We start from the raw sequence: 23,604 nt of genomic DNA, 5'->3' as shown, positions 1-23,604 counted from the left end.
CCAAATTAAGAGAAAAAAGTGGTAAAGCTGGAGTTCAAGTTCATTCCCTTCATGCTTATCACCTGCTCACCACGTCAATGTTTCAAGATTTAGAGTATCATTAGCAAGATACACAAGGGATGTGGAATGATATTTTATAAAACTAGGGGCATGGTAGGTGACTTCAACTGTTCATGAAGGGAAAAATCTTTACAAATGTATTTAACAAGCTGGAGAAAATTTAAAATTTCAACTTATAATTGTTGAAAGAAAACTGTCTTGGGTAGTTAATTAAAATGCTCAAAACTTGGAAAAGGTCTGGGCCTCGTCTGGGTGTGAAGTTTCTTACCAGGTAGTCTAGGACCTTCTCTGACAGCCTGACAGTGTTCCCTGAGTCTTATTTTCAGGTTTCAAACACCTCATGGTCCAGCTATTAGGGACACAACTTGATGAGGTTTCTCTCAATAGATGACTGTCACTATCAAGGTAAAGGACCCTGAAGTCTGTGGGACTTTAAAATAATTTGGACTTTTTGCTATAAACTCTATTTCTTTCTATCTTCATGAAATCCATCTCTTCTGGACTGACCTGACTGTATTTATTTAGATAAAAAAAAAAAAAAAAAAAAAAAAAAAAAAAAAAAGAAAAAAAAACTTGATTCAAACCAACAGTTTTCCTCAGAGCTCCAACTTATTCATTCCTGGGATGACTCAGCAGCCCTTTGTCCTGTAACTCTGCATTCTTTGTTAACTGATTAACTGGGCCTCTGGTTGGTAAACCAGGAAGGTGGCGGCTTCAGCTACTCAGGTTAGGGAGAAGAAATCTACAGGGCCCCTTTTATTAGTTTTCCCTGGGACCCATTAAATTTTCTTTTACAAGCAACCTTTAAGATCAGGCCTGTTGCCATTCCCTGATAGAAGCAGGTGGAGACAGTCATTAGGTTAGATTGGAGATGCCAGGCACTCTTGCCTATACTGTCCTCTCAGTTGTGTGTAATTCTGTGAAAATGCATGTGGTTTCAACAGTCTTGTGAGGTGATAAGGCCATACATACGAAACACGGAAGGTAAATTTAAGTGTGGTGTTGGGGACTCCCATCTATGCAGCTACGAGGAAGTAATCCATACTAGGTCAGACATTTTAGTGATGTGATTGTTTGGAGGTCCACCCAGACTCCCCAAAATAATGCTTCATTCATGCCTATGAATGAGCACAGAAGAAACCATGTTACACTTTCATGGAACTCGAAATGGACAGGAGTTGATGCAGAAGCCCTGGAGGGGTGTTGCTTACTGAACTGTTCTTTATGGCTTGCTCAGCCTGCTGCTTTATAGATTCTAGGACCACCAACCCAGGGGGTGTCCACATGATGGTATGTGCCATCCCATATTACTAATTAAGATAATTCTCCACAGGTTTGCCTACAGCCAGTCCTTACAGAGGCAATTTCTCAATTGAGTTTCCCTTTCTTCAGATGATAAAAGCTGTGCTAAGTCGACTTTGACATAAAACTACCCAGCACCCTGGGATTTGAGGCATGTGCCAGCAGGTTTGGCTTGTTTATGCCTAAATTGGGTCCAAGGCAGATTAACTAACTATGTACTCATTGAAATAGCACATTTAACCTCTCAAAATCAAAAGACATTCCAATTTTATACCTTTGTCATTTTCACTTGGGTTCTGGCTTAGAGTGATCACCATTTCCACAATGTGTTCTTCTGTTTCACAATTCTTCCTGAAATGACTTACTTAGTAACTGCCTCGGAAAATCCTGCTTCATGTTCAAAGATGTTACCATGGTGGTCAAACCCAGACCCACAGGTCACTGCTTCTGAAAGAAGGCCACTCTTGCAGCCAGTCTCCTGAAGGCACTTTTGACATCCTTGTTCCTCAGACTATAAATTATGGGGTTTAGCATCGGAGTCACCACTGTATAGAACACAGACATTATCTTATCCTGTTTCTTCGTGGTTTTGGTGTTTGGCTGCATATAATTAAATATTGCAGACCCATAGAAAAGAACAACAACAATGAGGTGGGAGCCACAGGTGGAGAAGACCTTGAGTCTCCCCTCCCCAGACTGCATCTGGATCACAGTGGAGATGATGTTCCAGTAGGAGATGAGGATGAGGGAGACAGGTGCTAAGAGGATTACCACGCCCATTGCAAAGATGGCCATTTCTGTGCTGTAAGTATCTGCTGAAGCTACCTTCAAGAGGGCAGGAAGTTCACAAAAGTAATGGCTGACTATGTTCTGCCCTTGATAGGGAAGATAAAAAACAACAGCAATATCTACCAAAGATACTAGGAGCCCACTGGCCCAGGACCCTAAGGCCAACTGCAGACATAATTGTTGGGTCATGATGGTGGAATAGTGCAGTGGCTTGCACACAGCCACATACCGGTCATAGGACATCACTGCCAGCAGTGCACACTCTGTACACCCAATTTGAAGGGAGACAATTACTTGTGTCACACAGCCCCAAAAGGAAATAGTTTTCTTTTTTACCAGGAAGTGTGACAGCACTTGAGGAACAATGCTACTTGAGAGACAAAGATCAGCAAAAGAGAGGTTTCTAAGGAAAAAGTACATGGGGGTGTGGAGTCGGGAATCCATGAGGATGAGGATAATGATGAGCAGGTTTCCAAGTACAGTCAGGATGTAAATTACAAAGAAAAGAACAAACAGGAGGATCTGAGTCTGTGCATCTTGTGAAAGGCCCAGCAACAAAAACTCGTCTACAAACGTCTGGTTTTTTCTTACCATTGAGATGTTTTTGTATTTACCTGTTTGTCAGAAACAATAAAGACACAGTATGATTGGGTTCATGACCTTCAGTCATATAGAAGGGACTTGTGTTAAAACTGACATGTAATTGGGTAGTTCTAGAATTTTATATTTTTTCTATCTAACATGTTCTAATTAATATATAGGATTATTCTCATTCTAATTGTTTGTTTGCAGTGTACAATAGCCTCATCCCCCATCCTTCAAATCCTTCTTATAACCACTGCTGTTTTTTTTTTTTAAATTAAGACCACTGCTGTTTTTTTAAATAGATAAGATGCATTATAGTTTAAATCCTCCCGGGAGGGCTGGAAATATGGCTCTGATATTAGGAGAACTCTATGTTCTTCCAGAACACCCAGATTCAATTCTCAGCACCTGCATGACAACTTATAAATGCCTTTAACTTTTGTTTGAGAGAATATGATGCCCTCTGTTGGTGTCTGAAAGCATTAGGCACACACGTGGTACACAGACAAAAATGCAGACAAAACTATTCATAGACATTAAGAAAAAAATTAAAGTCTCTCTGGCTAGTTTTGACAAGAGGGTTAAAATTCATATATGAAAAAATGTAAAACCAACTTAAATTGTTATGATGCACAAAACAATTGTTCATGAAACAATGAAGAAAATATGAATTGCACTTGTGATATATGTGGAAAGATGCCTGTGAAATAATAACATGATTATGACAGTATTGCATGAGAACATTTGAGGGAGATGCTAGATAAAATTTAACTATGACATTCAGCACATAAGAAAGACAATATAAACTAAGTCCAAACAATGCTATTCCAAAGAACAAACACAGAGTATGAAAAAGAATTTGTGGTGTGAAGTGTGTGCAGAGAGTTAGTATGTCAAATATTAAGGCATTATTAAAGAGATTTATTTACATCATAATAGTTCAAGTAATAACATCTCAGTGAAATTAATAGAGTATTCACAATCAAACTCAAGAATAGTTTGGGAATAATGCTCATGGATTGGTAGGATTAATATAGTGAAAATGGTCATCTTACCAAAAACAATCTACTGAATCAATAAAATTCCCATCAAAATTTCAACACAATTTTTTAGACATTGAAAGAGCAATTCTCAACTTAGATGGAAAAACAAAAACCTCAGGCTAGCTAAAACAATCAGTCAATAGGATAAAATGGTTGCCTATAGATTGGGAAAAGATTTTCACCAACCCTACATCCAACAGAGGGCCAATATCCAAAATATATAAAGAACTCAAGAAGTTAGATACCAACAAACCAAATAACCCAATTAAAAATAGGGCACAGAGCTAACCAGAATTCTCAACAGAGGTATCTCTAATGGCTGAGAAGCAATTAAAGAAATGTTCAGCATTCTTAGTCATGAGGAAAATGCAGATCAAATGACTCTGAGATTCCATCTTGTACCCATCAGAATGGCTCAGAGCAAAAACCTCAAGTGACAGCACATGCTGATGAGGATGTGGAGCAAGGGAAATACTATTTCATTGCTAGTGGGAGTGCAAACTTATACAACTTCTCTGGAAACCAATTTGACAGTGTCTCAGAAAACTGGGGATAGTTTTACCTCAAGACCCAGCATTACTACTCCTGGGCATATACCCATTATATCACAGGGACACTTGCTCAACTATGTTATAGCCAGAAACTGGAAAGAACCCAGATGTCCCTCAACAAAAGAAAATGTGGTTCATTTATACAATGGAATACCAATCAGCTATTAAAAACAAGTACATCATGAAATTTGAATGCAAATGGATTAAACTAGAAAATATCATCCTGAGTGAGGTAACCTAGACCCAAAATGACATGCGTGGTATCTACTAACTTGTAAGTAGAAATTAGCCAATAAACTAGAGGATAATCATGCTACAGTCCACAGACCCAAAGAAAATAATGACGTTCCAAGGGAGAATCTTCCTCAGAAGGGGAAACAAGATCGTGGTGGATAGAGGGAAGGAACTGGGTAGGAGAGGGGGTGAGGAGGGGGATGGGGATGGTGACCAGGTGTAGGGGGAGGATTGAGATTGAGAATGGAAATCTGTGGTGGGTATCTCTGGGAGTAGCTGGAAGACTGGGACTGGGGTTAGGGTACAGGGAGTCTATGGGGGTGAGCCTAGTTGTGATTTCTACTATAGGGGAATATAGAGACTGAAGTGGCTACATCTTATAGCCAGGCAAGATTTCCAGAGGAGGGAGGAATTTACCCACAAAACATTAACCCAAAATTGTTCTTGCTTACAAGATTTACAGAGATATAGATGGAGTGGAGACTGACGGAACAGCTAACCAATCACTGCCCCAACTTGAGACCCATCCAATGTGAGAGAGATACCCCTTACACTATTAATGATACTCTTCTATGCTTGCAGATAGGAACCTAGCATATCTGTCTCCTGAGAGGCTGCACATCCAGCATCAGACGGAGGCAGATGAAGGGACCCACAGCCAAACAAAAAGCAGAGAATAAGGAGTCTATTAGAAGAGTGGGGAATAGAATTGAGCAAGCCAGGTGGGTAAAAGATACCTTAAGAAGACCCACAGAGTCAACTAACCTGGGAGCATGGAGCCTCACAGAGGCTGGGCCACCAACAAAGGAACATGCACATGGTTCCCTACACATCTGCTGCAAATGTGAAACTTGGTCTTCAGGTGGGGCCCATAATAAGTGGAGCGGGGGGCTGCCTTAGTTTTTGTCCCCTGCCATTCAATCCCCTTCCCCCTACCTGGACTGCTTGGTTGGGTCTCAGTGGAAAAGGATGTGCCTAGTCCTGCTGGAACTAGGTGTCCCAGGGTGGGGTGGTGCCTAAGGGGGGGCTTCCTTTTCTCTAAAAAGAAAGGAAGGGGACAGTGGGGGGAGGAATTTGTAAAGGTGGGACTGGAATGTAAAGTGAATAAACAAATTATTGGAGAAAAAGAACAGTTTGGGAATAATGATAATAGAAACAAATGATAAAGGATTATTAAATCAATAGGAAAACAACATATTAAAAACAGCTATCTGACTAGAAACAAAAATTTCTCAAAATCTACTCTTCTCCAAAACTTAGATGAATGTAAAAACAAAGCAGAAAAAAACCACTCTATAATTGATCAAAAATTAAATATTTTTGTAATCTTTGAATGTGAAATGATCTTCTTAGGGTGTTGAAAAGCATAACCATTAAATTAAGATTGCTATGTTGTATCACACAGCAATGATTGATTAAAGACTATATAGAAAATTTAGTTATCATATATATATATATATATATATATATATATATATATATATATATTTTTTTTTTTTTTTTTTGTTTTTTGTTTTTTGTTTTTCGAGACAGGGTTTCTCTGTGTAGTCCTGGCTGTCCTGGAACTCACTTTGTAGACCAGGCTGGCCTCGAACTCAGAAATCCGCCTGCCTCTGCCTCCCAAGTGCTGGCATTAAAGGTGTGCACCACCACCGCCTGGCTTTAGTTATCATATTAAAGAGCTTTGAAAAATCAAGAATAACAGAGTTCTTCATTAGAAAATATGGAAAAACGAGCCCAGTTGGTAGAGTGCTTGCTTTGTAAGTACAAGGGCCTGAGTTACATCTGCATAGTACACATAAATAGTTCAGCCATGGTGGCACACACTTGTAATCCCAGCGCTGAGGATGCAGAACAAGGCAGATTCCTAGGGCTCACTTGCCAGTCAGCCTTATCTATTTGGCCAGGTCCAGCTAGTATATACCAGGGATACTTTGTTTTCTCCCGCCACAGTGCTGGGACTACAAGCCCCTGTCATCACACCAGACATAAATTTTAATGTGTTCTGGGCATTGAACTCAAGTCTTTATGCTTCCAAACCATAAAGCAAGCTCTTTATTGGCTGATGTATTTTCCCATCTGGGGAAAGAACTTTTAACAAGCAAGTCACAGAAGAAAAACAAGTGACAAAAGAACTGATCATGCAAAGAATCAATTTATCCTCAGGTAGGACAATAGAAAAATAAAATGAAGCAACAATTAGCTCTTCTATCTGTTTTATCAGATTGGCAGAGGTGAAGTAGAATAAAGTTAAGCACTAGCATGAGTGTTAGTAAAATATCTCCCAAAGAAGTTTGAAAATGTAAGAAATTTCGGTCCTTCTTAGAAGGAGTAACAAAATACTCACGGGAGCAAGTACGGAGACAAAGTGTGGAGCAAAGACTGGAGAAAAGGCTGGCTGGAGACTGCCCGACCTGGGGATCCATCCCATGTGCAGTCACTAAACTCAGGCACTGTTGTGGATGCTAGGAAGTGTAAGCTGACTGGAGCCTGATATACCTATCTCTCAAGAGGCTCTGCCAGAGGCGAATGATCGCAGCTAACCATTGAACTGATCATGGGGTCCCCAGTGGAGGAGGTAGAGAGAAGACTGAAGGAGCTGAAGGGGCCCCCATAGGAAGAGCGACAATATCAACCAACCAGAGCTCCCAGGGTCTAAACCACCAGCCTAGGGGCACATAGGCAGGGACCCATGGCTCCAGCTGTATGTGTAGTGGAGGTTGGCCTTGTCAGGCATTGGTGGTGGAAGAGATCCTTGGTCCTGTGAAGGCTGGATGCCCCATTGTGGGGAAATTCGAGGGCGGGGAGGGGAGAGTGGGTCAATGGGTAGGGGCACACCCTCATCAAAGTAACAGGAGGGGGGACAGGATAAGGGGTTTCTGGGGTGGGGGATGGGGAAAGGAGATAACATCTGAAATGTAAATAAATAAAATATCCAATTAAAACAAAGTCCCTAGAACTGGAGAGATAGGGCTTTAGTAGCATGCTTCCTCAAGCCTGATCCCATCCTGTGGAGTTGTATTACGCTTTTACTCTTACCTTTCAAAAAATTATATTTTCACTGTTAGTATTTCATGTCTTTATTACTTTGTTCAAGTTACAAACTCAGAAATCAACTCAAAGGCATACCATGGAGACGCTCTTTGGTAACCAAAGCATGATACATTCATATGTAAAACTATCGCAGTTGAACTCCATTGATGATTATAAGTAATGTGCACTAATAACTGTAAGAAATGAGAATTATTTGGGAAATGAAATAACAGCATATTAGTAACAATGGCTAAATGACAAGATGAAGTTCAAATCTTTCCATTTGAATTCAAAATAAATATCTCATTCAGCTATATGACACTGCCCTGATGTAAATACATGAAGTAATATTTCAGGGATACATAATACTATTATAGCAGTAACTGTTTGCTTCAGAGTTGTTCTTGGAGATTAAATTGCCCCTTCAATATTGCATTCTAAATTCTAAAGAAAAACAATCTTAAATGACTAAAAGTTTCACTGCCAAATAATTGTTGTGCTTGGCAGAAACTCTTCTGCTGATCAATTCACATTAGAATGGTGAGGGTTCTTCACTCTTCAGTCATGTATGTCAACTGAAAGAAAGCTGTCATAATGTTTAACTCATAGAAAAATGCACTGAGAATTCCAGGAACTACGTTCAGGAAGTCAAGATGAATTGCACTGTTCATAAGAGGGACAAGCAAGAAGAATGTAGGAACACAGCTGCCTGGTGAACGTTTCCCAACATGTACATCTTGCTGCCCCTTGCACTGCCTTATACAAAATCTAATTTATGTGTTTTGCTTACATAATTTTTGTTGTTTTGGTGGAGTAATTGATCCTTCCCATTTCTCATACTTGAAAACTCCTGTTTCTTTTCAACCAATTACCTTCCATGTATTGTTTTAGCCCAGCAAGTAAATAGGCTGTATCAGCATAGTGTTTTTACCTCCAAAGGTGTCTTTCAGAATTACTGAAAATACTTCTCCTGGTTAGCATCTAGTAACTTGGTCATTGGTATATTTGGTATTTTAAGTATTATTAATAGGAAATATGTTAGCTGCAGTCTTTTAGGTTATTTTTTTTTAAATTAAGCTCAGACTTAAAATTCTCTTATAAAGAATAGATTGTTTAACCAAGGCAACACCTTATTTGCAAGAATTTTGCAGAAACTGACCAAGAACCATAATAAAGAAAAACTCAATTTTTTCAAGATTAGGTAGCTAGTTACCTAATTCAACCTTTGTATTCTGAATGCCCAGCTCCAGAGCTACCAAAGAAATGCCTGACTTTTGTTGTTTTATGGTTATTTGGAATTCTCAATGCTTGAGGGATGAAAACAGTGGCTAGATTTTAAATGGTTACCAGTTTGATGAAGTTGAGTGTTCTTTGTCTCATTTCTCTAACTGGGGCAGTGCTATTAGTTATTGGGAAAAAGGAGAATGTGACCAGGTTTGAGAATGTTTTGAATGCTGAATTTCCTAATGTTTGAAAGATTGCATATGCCGTTCTCCAAGTGTACTTATTTATATGTAGGATCATCAATTGTGATCAATATAGGAGGTAAATACATACATAAAAATATTTGTCATTATGCCATTCAGGTTTGTTTAGAATTTAGGGAAAGGTTTATATGATTGTTTCATGTTTTGTATTGAAGTTCAATCTTCTCTATGATACGGGGTTATAATTAAAGCACCCATGTATAGTTACTAATGTAGACTTACATAATTCAGTTTTCTTTCAGTCATGTCTTTTATACAAACTTAGAAATGTTTAGAATTTTCAAAAGACAGTAGAAATTTCTCTATACACTGTTTTATTTAATGTAATACCACCATCTTGAATTAAGTAGTAATTATATAAGGGCTATATCACTAAAGTCACAAGTCTCTGAAGAAAGAAATTGAAGAAGATCTCAGAAGATGGAAATATCTCCCATGCTCATAAATTGGCAGGATTAATACAGTAAAAATGGCCATGTTGCCAAAAGCAATCTACAGATTCAGTGCAATCCCCATCAAAATTCCAACTCAAATTTTCATAGAGTTAGAGAGAGTTTCCAATTCAAATTTATTTGGAATAACAACAACAACAACAACAACAATAACAACAGAAAACCCCAGGATAGCAAAGACTATTCTGAACAGTAAAAGAACTTCTGGGAGAATTGCCATCCCTGACTTAAGCTGTATTACAGAGAAATAGTGATAAAAAAAAACTGCATGGTATTGGTACAGAGACAGGCAGGTAGATCAGTGAAATAGACTTGAAGACCCAGAAATGAACCCACATACCTATGGTCACTTGATCTTTGACAAAGGAGCTGTTTTAGTGGAAAAAAGATAACATTTTCATCATGCAGTGCTGGTTCCACTCAAGGTCAGCATGTAGAAGAATGCAAACTGATCCATTCTTATGTACTTGTACAAAGCTCAAGTTCAAGTGGATCAAGGGCCTCCACATAAAGTTAGATACACTGAAACTAATAGAGGAGAAAGTGGGGAAGTGCCTTGAACACATGGGCACAGGAGAAAATTTCCTAAACGGAACACCAATGGCTTATGTGCTAAGATCAAGAATCTACAAATGAGACCTCATAAAATTGCAAAGCTTCTGTAAGGCAAAGGACACTGTCAATAGGACAAAATGGCAACCAACAGATTGGGAAAAGATCTTTACCAATCCTATATCCGATAGAGGGCTAATATTCAATATATACAAAGAACTTATGAAACTAGACTCCAGACAAATAACCCTATTAAAAATGAGGTACATAGCTAAACAAAGAATTCTCAACTGAGGAAAAATGAATGGTCAAGAAGCATCTAAAGAAATGTTCAGCATCCTTAGTCATCAGGGAAATACAAATCAAAACAGCTCTGAGATTTTACCCTACACCAGTCAGAATGGCTAAGGTAAAAACTCAGGTGACAGCAGATGCTGGTGAGGATGTGGAAAAAGAGGAACACTCCTCCATTGTTGGTGGGATTGCAAGCTGGTACAACCACTCTGGAAATCAGTCTGGCAGTTCCTCAGAAAATTGGACATAGTATTACCTGAGGACCAGCTATACCACTCCTGGGCATATACCCAGAAGATGCTCCAATATATATATGCTCCAATATAACAGGGACACAGGCTCTACCATGTTCATAGCAGTATTATGTATAATAGCCAGAAGCTGGGAAGAACCCAGATGTCCTTCAACCAAAGAATGGATACAATAAATGTGGTATATTTACACAATGGGGAATTACTCAGCTATTAAAAACAATGAATTCATGAAATTCTTAGGCAAATGGATGGAACTAGAAAACATCATCCTGAGTGAGGTAACCCAATTTCAAAAGAACACACGTGATATGCGCTCACATATAAGTGGATATTAGCCCAAAAGCTTGCAATACCCAAGATACAATTTACAGACCACATGAAGCTCAAGAAGAAATGTGGGTGTTTTGGTCCTTCTTAGAAAGGGGAACAAATACTCATGGGAGCAAATACAGAGACAAAATGTGGTGCAGTGACTGAAAGAAAGACCATCCAAAGACTGCCCTATTTGGAGATCCATCCCATATTCAGTCATCATACCCAGACACTCTTGTGGATGCCAAGAAGTGCATGCTGACAGGAGCTTGATATAGCTGTCTCCTGAGAGGCTTTTCCAGAGCCTGACAAATACAGAGGTGGATACTTGCAGCCAACCATTGGACTGAGCACAGGGTCCCCAGTGGGGTCCCCATTGGTGTCCCCAATGGTGAAATTAGAGAAAGAACTGAAGGAGCTGAAGGGGTTTGTAACCCCATAGGAAGAACAATAGTATCAACCAACCAGACCCCCTAGAGGTCCCAGGGAGTAAACTATCAACCAAGGAGTACACATGGTGGGACCCATGGCTCCAGCTGCATATGTAGCAGAGGATGGCCTTGTTGAGCTTCAACAGGAGGAGAGGCTCTTGGTCCTGTGAAGGCTTGATGCCCCAGTGTAGGGGAATTGGAGGGCAGGAAGGAGGGACTGGGTGGGTGGATGTGGGAATGCCATCATAGAAGCAGGGTAGGGGGGATGGGATAGAGGGTTTCGAGGGGGAGCCAGGAAACGGGATAACATTTGAAATGTTATTAAAAAAATAAATAAAAATTTTTTAAAAATTAAAAAAAAGAAAATGTAAGAAATTATAAAATGAATGTGCTTTTAGTAAAGATTACATGGAGTGAGATAACCCAGACTTAGAAAGACAACTGTTGTTATGTTGTCTCTCAGTTGAGGTTCCAACTCCATATCTTTAGATGTGATTACATAACCTGCAGTAACTACAGAAACTCATAAAGTAAAAAAGGGACCATTTCGGGGGTGGGCGTAGAAGCAACAGAGAGCAAAATAGTAGCAGAGCACCAGTGATCTGAAGGGAAAGTTGAAAAACAGGTTGCTCTAATTAGTGAGGAGCAGGCCATTAATACAGAAAAATGTGGGTAAAGTAACAGGAGATGTGAAAAATTCTTAAGCAACCATACTATTACTATCTACCTAAAATGCCTATAATATATGTAAGTCAACGTATAAATAAATCTACATGTACTTTTTAAATAAAACATCCCCTCTTGACCGACAGTGCTCCAAAGTATCAAAGACCATCTAACAAAGATTCCAATGCCAGACATAAGAAGCCCTCTTTTGAGCTGTTGATCAGGATTGTTCAAGAGACTTCTAAAAATCATTGTAAGCTATTGTTATTGCCCTTGCTCCTTCCCCATAATCTCCTAGAGACAGAAGGTAAATCCCTGTTGCAAAAGACACCGTGTTCTTTGGACACAGGGCCCAGAAGCCTAGAATTAGATCTAACCTTAAAGCCTTCCCCTCAAAGACTAACATTCATGGTAGCAGAGGTGCCATTCAAGCGTCCAAAGCACAGAAACAACCAACAGTCATACGTAGTTATAATGTGAACGAACCACAACAGTAACCGGCATGATGCTATAACACAAGGGCTACAGTTGTGGCACACACACCTTAGCAGTAATCATCAGTTCTCTAATTGGACTGAAGGCCTGATCAACAAGAGGACCAACATGACTGTCTAAACATGACCTGAACAAGGCAGGTCACCAATAGACATGATAACATGGTAGAGGAAAACTCAGGGAGCCCCAGCTCTAATCTAAAAAACTACAGGCAATTAGGGAATGTTGAGAGTGAGAGAAATAGTCTCCCCAGGTTATCCAACTCCAAACTAGCCCTAAAAACATACATATCATAAGGAACATTATATGGATGGATCACACACACACACACACACACACACACACACACACACACACACAGAGAGAGAGAGAGAGAGAGAGAGAGAGAGAGAGAGAGAGAGAGAGAGAAAGAAACAGACAGACAGACAGACAGACAGACAGACAGAATAGACAGAGACAGAGATAGAACTACTGAAGAAAAAGATGCCATGAATTTGGAAGATATCAAGGTGGTAGTTATACATGAGGAGGGTTGCAAGGAGAAAAGGGAAGGAAGAAATAACATATTAGAATCTCTAAAAAATTAAAAAATTAACAATAAAAGCAAATGTTCCTTTTTCTTCTGAAAAATGAAATGTGTGTTTCCTCACACGCTAAAGATTCTACATGACTATCAAGTTTCCTGAGGTAATCAACAATGGCATCTCTGTCTGTTGTGGAGAGAACGTGAAGAAGAATCAGTATGGGTTAGGAAAATAGAATAAGGAAAATAAAAACTATGAGAGATGGAGAGGGACCTAAGACCACGAGAATCCTGATATATAGAGAAGAGGCAGGAGGAAGAGAACCCAGGGAGTGGTCTGCAAGTCTGGAAGCTGCCTCTGAAGAGAAATGCAATAAGTCATTATATCTCTGGTGCCCTAGTAACACTGCAATAAAAAGCTCTTTCCATGTGTCCTTTTGTTTTTCTTATATAACTCATTAAATATGATTGCTCTCAAACTCCTGACTCTTTTTCCTTCCCTGGTAATTATAGGCATATGTCACCATACCTGCCTCTAGAAGTCTTTATTTTGTTATTGGTTGATTTGTTCTTTGATAAGGTCATACATGTGTAACTTAAAGACTCTTACATAGACACACAGCTATGCACACAAGACTTCTCCATACACAGATTCTACCAGTAACATCTGTTTACAATCTGCTTTAAACATACACACACACACACACACACACACACACATACACATACACACACACACACACACACACACACACACACACACACACACACACACCACATCAGCATTCAATACACATGCACACAGAAGCACATAGTCTTTTATATAGCATCTGGATAGCAGCCAACTCTTTCATCATACCAGAGTAAGTACTGACCAAGGCTGAGCCATGCAGCAGCTCATCGGGCCTGTTGTATATGAGAAGAATATTTAAACATTAAGTTAAAATTTGATGTATCAGCACTAGAGTTGTTACCTCTTCTGCTCTAGGAGGACCATCTTGGTTGCAATTGGACTCTCTTCTTTATGGTGTCATTAGGGGATTGGAACCAGCAGTGTTGATTCATTCATAACTCGTACACAGAGAGCAATGCTTAAGAGAAACAAGCACATTTTTGATGAGCTCCCCAAACCAATATTCTTAGTGTCCTTGCAACTCCCACTGTATTTAGTACACCACCTATAAAGGGAGATGGTGGGATGATTAGAAACCTAAGGAAGCAATGAAAAGCTGAAGGCTGATAGCTGAGCAAGGAGAGAGCCAGGCAGAGCTGCCTTCCACACCAAAGGGAGAGCAATACTGTAAGGCATGGCCTCTGAGCCCTCAATGTCTTTGTGGTTCTTATGGGATGAACTTCATCCCTGAAGGGGAAAATTTGGATTCCGTTTTGGAGAAGAATGGAATAGTTTTTGTTTTTTGTTTTTTTTTTGACCTAGGAGCCTAATGAAAAATATGAATGAGTAGGAGGGCTAATAACATGGCCTATTTCTTCCACCCCAACTCCAGTCCATCCTATAGAATTATGCAGACTAGACCTATTGGCAGCTTCTCCTCTCTTACCTCAGTGCAGACATGGAGCAGAAACAGTGTTGGAGGCGTCATTCATGAAGGAATCTAGGACCTAGCACGAGGGAGAGACTTAAAGGACACCGCTGGCTTCTGGGAAAATTTTCTCAAAGCCCATACTGATCTTATGAGTTTTAGCTGTATTCTAATTATGTCCTTATATTTTCTATACTAAGTACAAGCTTCAAGTCTCCTAGGTCTTGCTTCTAGATATTTTCCTTTGAGGAACTATTTAAAGGTGGGGTTCTAAGGGTTGTGTAAACAGGAGGTTCCCTGGAGGGTTCAGAATCCTCAGTGTTACTATTGTTCTGTTCTTTATAGCAACACCCTGGGACACTATGTGTTGTAATTAAAATCACAGGCTAAAGTTGCCGAACCACACGTATCTGTCTTTCTTTCAAATCTTGTAGAAATTTTGCTCAAAATAGCATCAGAAGGTGACATGGTTTGGGTTTCACAGAACCATTTGACTTCTGATTTTGTTAATATAATAACTTAAGACGAGCATGCCTTGGCTCACCTGAGTTTTGGCTCTACAGTTGAGGACTGTAACTAGATTTCTAGGTTTGCACTTTCCATTCAGTTTTTGGAGTTTCGACACCTAAAGTACACAGAAGACCATGTAAAATAACAAGAATTTAATTGTCTTAACACTGCCCTAAAATTAAGATGACAATATGTTTTTCCAATGTGTAGGAATAATGTTTTGTGCACTGTGTAAGGTTATTCTTGTGTTATTCAAATGCTGATTTCTCTGCATTTTGTTTCAATTCAGACACAGCATTGTAATGCTCATGTCTAAAATCTCCTGTTTCAGGTTTGTATAAACTATTCTTCCTATTTATTCTCTGCCTTATTAATAGATGCTGATCACCCAATGGGTGGGCCGAAGGGAGAATGTGGCCAGGGGGAGGGAAAGAGAGGGAGGGAGAGTCAGGTCAGTCAGGAGGAGTAGAGGGTCTGAGAAGACACCATGAGAAAAAAAAAATCTGAAGCCCAAAGGGCCAGATCAATAATAATGTAAGAATCATGGGATCATAGCTGGGAGATAGCCAGGTTGTTTTAGAGGATTATTAAATCAATAATTGCCCAGATATTGAAGTACTGCTGGAAATAAATCTTGGTTTCCTCTCTGTGCTTATTGGGGACTTGCAAAGGAAAAGAAATGCACACCATGGATTAATTTGCTATTTGTACTTATATTAAAAGAATTCATGAGCTGAGCCATCTCTCCAGCTCAGGGGTTAAGAGCATTGACTGCTCTTCCAGAGGTCCTGAGTTCAAGTCCCAGCAACCATATGATGGCTCACAACCATCTGTAATGGGATCTGATGCCTTCTTCTGGTGTGTCTAAAGGGTGTACTCACATATGTGTGTGTATGTGCATATATATGCACATTTATATGTATACACACATACACACTTCATAAGATCAGACTGTAGACAAACATGTAGATCATTTTAGGAAAAAAAAGACTTCATTTTACACCAATGTGTTCTTTATTAAACTTTTATACTTCTATTGGACATAAAGACAAAGTTTTATACTCATAGGGATAATTTCTAGTAAGACAATTAAAATTACATTTGTGTGTGTGTGTGTGTGTGTGTATACACATGTGCCACAGCATGTGAAGCCAGAGGACAACTTGTGGGAATAGACTATGTTGCTCTCAGGAACTGAACTCAGGTTGTTAGGGTTGGTCGTGGTATCCTTAGCTGCTGAGCTATCCCACCAGCCCCAACTCAGACAATTTTTAGATGAGACTTTAGGTTCTTATTTAAAAATTTTTCTTTCTTATGTTTACTAGTTTTTGAGAATTTCATATAATGTATTTTGACCATATTTATTTTTCATTCTCCAAATCCTTGCAGACCCAACTCCTCTTCCCTACCCCCACATTTTTTGTGTCTTTAAAAAAAAATAAACTTATTGAGTCTCATATGTACTGCCAACATACTCTTGGAAAGTGTGGTTATTCACTGGATTCTATTAGACTTACCAGTTACTCTCATAAGATGTCATCATCATCATCACTGGATTCTATTAGACTTACCAGTTACTCTCATAAGATGTCATCATCATCATCATCGTCATCATCATCATCATTGTCATCATCATCATCATCAGCAGCAACAACAACAAAAGGAACACAACAACAACAAAACTGTCTTCCCAGCAGCTATCAATTGCCAGTAGTTCTGCAGTTTAAAATGTATTAAAGAGTTTCAACTTAACTACTTTTCATATTCTAATTGTGGATTCCTATTTTCCCACATAATTTTTGAGAGCAACTCTACTTATTTACTAAAATAAACAAACTGAGTTATATTTTATACTGTACTAAATGTATACACCAGTCTTGTTTTCTTCATACTGGGATGATGTTTTATGAGTTTTTTTATGTTTTCTATTTTTTGACTGGGTTGTTTGACTTATTGGTGGTTAGTTTCTTGAGTTCTTTATACATTTTGGATATTAGCCCTCTGTTGGTTGTGGGGTTAGTGAAGATTTTTTTTCCCCAATCTGTAGGTTGCCAATTTGTCTTATTGACTATGTCCTTTGTTTTTCAGAAGCTTTTCAGTTTCATGAGATTCCATTCATCTATTCTTGATGTTAGAGATGAGCCATTGGAGTTCTGTTTAGGAAATTTCCCTCTGTGCTAATGAGTTCAAGGCTCTTTCCCTACTTTCTCTTTTATTAGATTCAGTGTATCTGGTTTTATATTGTGGTCTTGATCCACTTGAGCTTTGTTCATGGTGACAAATATGGGTCTATTTTCATTTTTTTTTTTTTTTACATACACAAAACCAGTTAGACCAGCACCATCTATTGAAGATGCTTTCATTTTTCCATTGTATATTCTTGGATAGGGGTTTGTCTATCTTGTTGATTCGCTCAAAGAACAAGCTTTTGTTTTTGTTAATTCTTTGTATTGTTCTCTTTGTTTCTGTTTGGTTGATCTCTTCCCCGAGCTTGACTATTTCCTGCCTTCTACTCCTCTTGGGTGAGTTTGCTTCTTTTTTGTTCTAGAGCTCTCAGGTGTGCTGTTAAGTTGTTAGTGTTAATATCTCCAGCTTCTTTACCAGGGCATTTAGTGATATGAAATTTCTTCTTAGTACTGCTTCTATTGTGTCCCATAAGTTTGGCTTTGATGTTTCAAGATTTTCATTAAATTCTAAAAAGTCTTTAATTTCGTTCTTTATTTCTTCCCTGACCAAGTTATCATTGAGTAGAGAGTTGTTCAGTTTCCATATGTATGTGGGGTTTCTGTTCTTTTTGCTGTTATTGAAGACCAGCCTTAGGCCATGGTGATCTGATAGGATGCATGGGATTATTTCAATCTTCTTGTATCGGTTGAGGCTTGTTTTGTGACTAATTATATGGTCGATTTTGGAGAAGGAACCATGAAATGCTGAGAAGAAGCTGTATTCTTTTGTTTTAGGGTGAAATGTTCTGTAGATATCTGTTAAATCCATTTGGTTCATAACCTCTATTAGTTTCACTGTGTCTCTGTTTAGTTTCTGTTTCAATGTCCTGTCCACTGGTGAGAGTGGGGTGTTGAAATCTTCAATATTGTATGTGGTTCAATGTGTGTTTTGAGCTTTAGTAAAGTTACTTTTATGAATGTGGGTACTTTTGCATTTGGGGCATAGATGTTCAGAATTTAGATTTTCTCTTGGTGGGTTTTCCCCTTGATGAATTTTTTCCTCATTACGCTTGATAACTTTTGGTTGAAAGTCTATTTTATTGGATATTAGGATGGCAACTCCAGCTTGTTTCCTTGAGCCATTTGCTTGGAAGACCATTTTCTATCCTTTTACTCTGAGATAGTTTCTGTCTTTGTTATTGAGGTGTGTTTCTTGTATGCAGCAAATGTTGGATCTTGTTTGTGTATTCCAGTCTGTTTGCTTATGTCTTTTTATAGGTGAGTTGAATCCATTAATATTAAGAGATATTAAAGAGACATGACTATTGGTTCCTGATATGTTTGATTTTGTAGGTGGCTTCATGTGCTTGTGGTTCTCTTTTTTCAATTTTGTTGTGAGATATTTAATATCTTGTGGGTTTTTTTTTGGGGGTGCAGTTACCTTCCTTGTGTTGCAGTTTTCCCTCTAGTATCCTCTGTAGGGCTGGATTGGTAGATAGATATTGTTTGAATTTGGTTTTGTCCTGGAATATTTTGTTTTCTCCATCTATGTTGACTGAGAGTTTTTTTACTGGGTATAGTAGCTGGGCTGGCATTTGTGTTCTCATAGAGTCTGCATGACCCCTGACCAGTCAGTTCTGACTTTTATAGTCTCTGTTGAGATGTCTGGTGTTAATTCTGATAGGTCTACCTTTTTGTGTTACTTAGCTCTTTTTCCTTGCAGCTTTTAATATTCTTTCTTTGTTCTGTGCATTTAGTGTTTTGATTATTATGTAACAAGAGGATTTTCTTTTCTTGTTTCATTCATTTGGTGTTCTATAGGCTTCTTGTACCTTTGTGGACATCTCTTTCTTTAGGTTGGTGAAATTTTCTTCTATGATTTTGTTGAAGACATTTTCAGGTCCTTTGATCTGGGAATCTTTGCTCTCCTCCATTCCAATTATTCTTAGATTTGATCTTTTCATTGTGTCCTGTATTTCCTGGATGCTTTGTGTTAGGAGTCTTTTATGCTTTGAATTTTCTTTGACAGTTGTGTCAATCTCTTCTACTGTATCTTCTATACCCAAGATTTTCTCTTCTATCTCTTGTATTCTGTTGGTGATACGTCTGTAATTCCTGGCCTCTTTCCTAGGCTTTCCATTTTCAGGTTTACCTCCATTTGTGTTTTCTTTATTGTTTTTAATTCCCCTTTTAGGTCTTGGATTACTTTGATCAATTCCTTCACCTGTTTACCTGTGTTTTCCTGTATTTCTTTCAGTGAGTTATTGATATCCTCCTTAAAGGACTCTATTATCTTCATGAGATAGGATTTTAGAACAGATCCTGATTTTCAGGCATGTTGATGTATTTAGGGCTTGCTGTGGTGTGAGAACTGGCTTCTGTTGCTCATTGTCTTGCACTTGCCTTTCACCATCTGGATATCCCTGGTGTTTGTTGGTCTGGGTGACTTTGTCTGGAGTCTGCCTTTTTTGTCCTTGGGTTGCTTTAGGTTTCCTGATAGGCCTGTGGCCCTGGCTGTTGCAGACCACCTGTGGGGTTTTCCAACTGGGGGGCTCTTCAGTGGGACATAGAAGCTGCTGATCTGTTGCCCGGGCTGCAGCAACAGATCTCCTGGGAGGCCTTCAGACTGTTGGGTCTTCAGTGGCACAGTTAAGCTGTTGTCCTGTGTGGTCAACTGGAGGGGGTAGTGCTATGAACTGTGGTTTCTGTTTCCCTGTGTGCAGCAGAACTCCAGGGAGGCTTTTAGTCTGACAGGTCACTTGCCCTGCATGCCTTCAAGCTATGGTGTCAATTGCTCTGAGTGCAGTGGATCCTCTAGGATGATGGCTCAGGATATGGAGTCTTCACAGGAGCAGACCAGCTGGAAGTCTGCCCCAGCAGAAAGGACCCGCGCAGAAGGGGAATGCTATTCAGGAGGGCAGGGCTTTGGTAGGTGATGAGCCCAGAGTTCACCAGGCTCCCAGCAGCAGTTCTGGGACTTCTGGTTGGGTGAGGGGTGGTTCTTACCAAGTACTCTAAGTGTAGTGGATCCTCTAGGATGGGTCAGAATATGGAGTCTGCATGGAAGCAGACCAGCTAGGAGTCTGCCCCAGCAGAAAAGCAAGCAATGGTTTTTAATGAGAGTAAATTAGATACAATCTCAGAAAAAGGAGTTGAAGAAATGATTATATAAGTTGTGTTAGTTTTTATTGCTGTGACAAAACTTCATGACCAAAAGTGACTTATGGAATAAAGAGTTTATGTTGACTTATGGTTTTAGACTGAGACTCCACAAGGTCTGGATACATGGAAAAGGGCAACCCAAGCAGAAAGCTGAGCGACCTCAGCTTCAGCCACATACAGAAGGTAGACCTGAAGTAAAACAAGGTTATCAACTCTTAAAATTCTATTTCCTCCAACAAGGTTCCACCTTCTAATGATTCCACAGCTTCCTCAAACAATACCATGGGGACGAAGTGTTCAAATTTATGTGATATGGAGGACATTTCTCATTCAAATGACCACATGAATGTTCAAAGAAATAAAAGAGGACACAAAACTTCCGGAGTGAATTCTAAGAAAATAAAATGTAATAAAGTCAGTACATAATATGGAAGTTAGATTTGAAAGTAGGTAGGAATCCTGCAGAAAGAGATATAGATAGATAGATAGATAGATAGATAGATAGATAGATAGACAGATAGATGATAGATAAATAGAGATTAAGATTAGATTTATTTTGATGGTTCTAATAAACTTGAGATTCAAGAGGCTCTAGGGAATATGACTCAAGCCCCATTATTGGGTTTCTCTGAAACTTTTATTCTAAGATATCTCAGAACTCAAAGCAAGAGCAGAGAAGCAATGATACTTGTACTCATCACTTTCTGCTCAGGGGCAGAAAGTCTCAGCCAAATGAGGGTTGTCTGAAAAATGAATGTTATAAATTAGGGAAAAAAATACAACTTGCCTGTGGCACTCCTTGGGCAGAATTTGCATAGCAGGAGGAAAGGGTATAGCATATACAGGCCACAAAAGTCAAGTAAAGAGCTCTGAGGAAATCATCAACCAAAGAGATCATAAGAAAACAGATTCCGAGTGTTCAAAGACAAGATAGAGGAATTGGAAAATTCAGAACCTGGAAAACAAAGTAAATATGTATAAACAATACATCTGAGATCTATGGGAGGTAAGAAAATAACAACTCTACTAATCATGGATATAGAAGAATAAGGAGGAGGAGGGGGAGAATTTCAAGCTTAGGACATAGAAAATATTTTCAATAAAATCATAGCAGAGAACTCCCCAGATATAGGGTAAGAGATACTCATCCAGATACAGGAGGCATTTATATCACCAAGCAGACCGGACAAGAAAAGACATTCCTAATTATATTATAGGTAAGTGACCAAATATATAGAATAAATATATCAAAAGCTGCAGTAATTGAAGGAGAATGAAAAACTCTCCTTGTGCAAAGCTCAAATCCAAGTGGATAAAAGACCTTAACTTAAAACCAGATACACTGAAACTAATAGAAGAGAAGGTGGGGAAGACCCTCGAATACCTAGGCACAGGGGAAAAGTTCCTGAACAGAACACCAATGGTTTATGCTATAAGATCAAGAATTGACAAATGGGACCTCATCAAATTGCAAAGCTTCTGTAAGGCAAAAGACATTGTCAAGACAAATCAGCAACCAACAGATTGGGAAAAGATCCTAACCAATCCTACATCCGATAGAGGGCTAATATCCAAGATATACAAAGAACTCAAGAAATTATACTCCAGACAACTATATAACCCTATTAAAAATGGGGTACAGAGCTAAACAAAGAATTCTCAACAGAGGAAACTCAAATGGCTGAGAAGCACCTTAAGAAATGCTCTACATCCTTAGTCATCAGGGAAATGCAAATCAAAACAACCCTGAGATTCCACCTCACACCAATCAGAATGGCTAAGATCAAAAACTCAGGTGACAGCAGATGCTGGTGAGGATGTGGAAAAAGAGGAACACTCCTCCATTGTTGGTGGGATTGCAAGCTGGTACAACCACTCTGGAAATCAGTCTGGCGGTTCCTCAGAAAACTGGACATAGCATTACCTGAGGATCCAGCTATAGCACTCCTGGGCATATACCCAGAAGATGCTCCAACATATAATAAGGACACATGCTCCACTATGTTCATAGCAGCCTTATTTATAATAGCCAGAAGCTGGAAAGAACCAAGATGTCCCTCAACAGAGGAATGGATACAAAAAATGTGATACATCCTACACAATGGAGTATTACTCAGCTATTAAAAATAATGAATTCGTGAAATTTTTAGGTAAATGGATCTAGAAATTATCATCTTGAGTGAGTTAACCCAATCCCAAAAGAACACACAGGGTATTTACTCACTGTTAAGCGGATGTTAGCCCAAAAGCTTGGATTAGCGAAGACTCAACCCACAGACCACATGAAGCTCATGAAGAAGGAAGACCAAGAGGGGATGCCTCAGTTCTACTTAGTACAAGTAACAAAAATGCTCAAGGGAGCAAATAGGGAAACAAAACATGGGACAGAAACTGAAGGAGGGGCCATCAGGAGACCAATCCACCTGGGTATTCACCCCATGTACAGCCACCTAAGCTAAACATTGTTGTGGATGGCTGAAAGTGCATAATGTGAGGAACATGATATAGCTGTCTCCTTAGAGGTCTGCCAAAGACTAACACACTCAGAGGACGATGCTCACAGTTAACCACTGATATGATCAGGAGTTTCCCAATGGAGAACTTAGTGAGAGGACTGAAGGAGCAGAAAGGGTTAGTGACCCCAGGTGGAAAGCAACAATACCAAACAACCAGAGCCCCCCAGGATCTAAACCACCAGCCTGGGAACACATAGGGAGGGACCCAACACTTCAGCGGTATATGTAGGGGAGAATGGCCTTGTCGGGCATAGGTGGGAGAGGAATTTCTTGGTCCCATAAAAAAATAAACACAGAGTGGGGGGGAATGTGAGGGTGGGGAGGGGATAGTTGGGGGGGGTAGGTGCGGTCACTGCCTCATAGAAGCATGAGGAGGGCGATGGGATAGGAAGTTTCTGGGTGGTGGGAGGAAGTGGGGTAAGGGGATAAAATCTGAAATGTAAATATTACAACCAATTTTAAAAAGGGGAAAAAAAAGAAAAGTTGTTAGAACCAACATCTTTTAAAAAATGTTAGCCCCCTAGGGGGGAAAATTTTTTTTCTTGATACTAAAACTTGTTCTGAGAATTGTATATTGCAGAATACACAGCCTTGGTGTATCTACTCATCAAGCATACTGAGCAGACCTGCCCAAACCTCTGATGTCC

At 39.3% G+C, this 23,604-nt stretch overlaps 1 protein-coding gene across 1 annotated transcript; it reads right to left on the bottom strand.

The window, feature by feature from the left end:
- Positions 1-594: 594 nt before the first annotated feature.
- LOC117720230 (olfactory receptor 2D3-like) lies at positions 595-14,816 on the bottom strand. Its single transcript, XM_076940246.1, has 3 exons — positions 14,623-14,816; positions 14,038-14,154; positions 595-2,765 (listed from the first exon to the last, which is right to left on the bottom strand). Exon 3 carries the CDS (start codon positions 2,743-2,745, stop codon positions 1,801-1,803), a length of 945 nt encoding a protein of 314 aa, XP_076796361.1. The 5' UTR covers positions 2,746-2,765; positions 14,038-14,154; positions 14,623-14,816; the 3' UTR covers positions 595-1,800.
- Positions 14,817-23,604: the final 8,788 nt, after the last annotated feature.

The sequence above is a fragment of the Arvicanthis niloticus genome, chromosome 1 (genome assembly GCF_011762505.2).
Source record: "Arvicanthis niloticus isolate mArvNil1 chromosome 1, mArvNil1.pat.X, whole genome shotgun sequence".
NCBI lineage: Eukaryota > Metazoa > Chordata > Mammalia > Rodentia > Muridae > Arvicanthis > Arvicanthis niloticus.
This window is presented reverse-complemented; position numbering and strand designations above follow the sequence as displayed.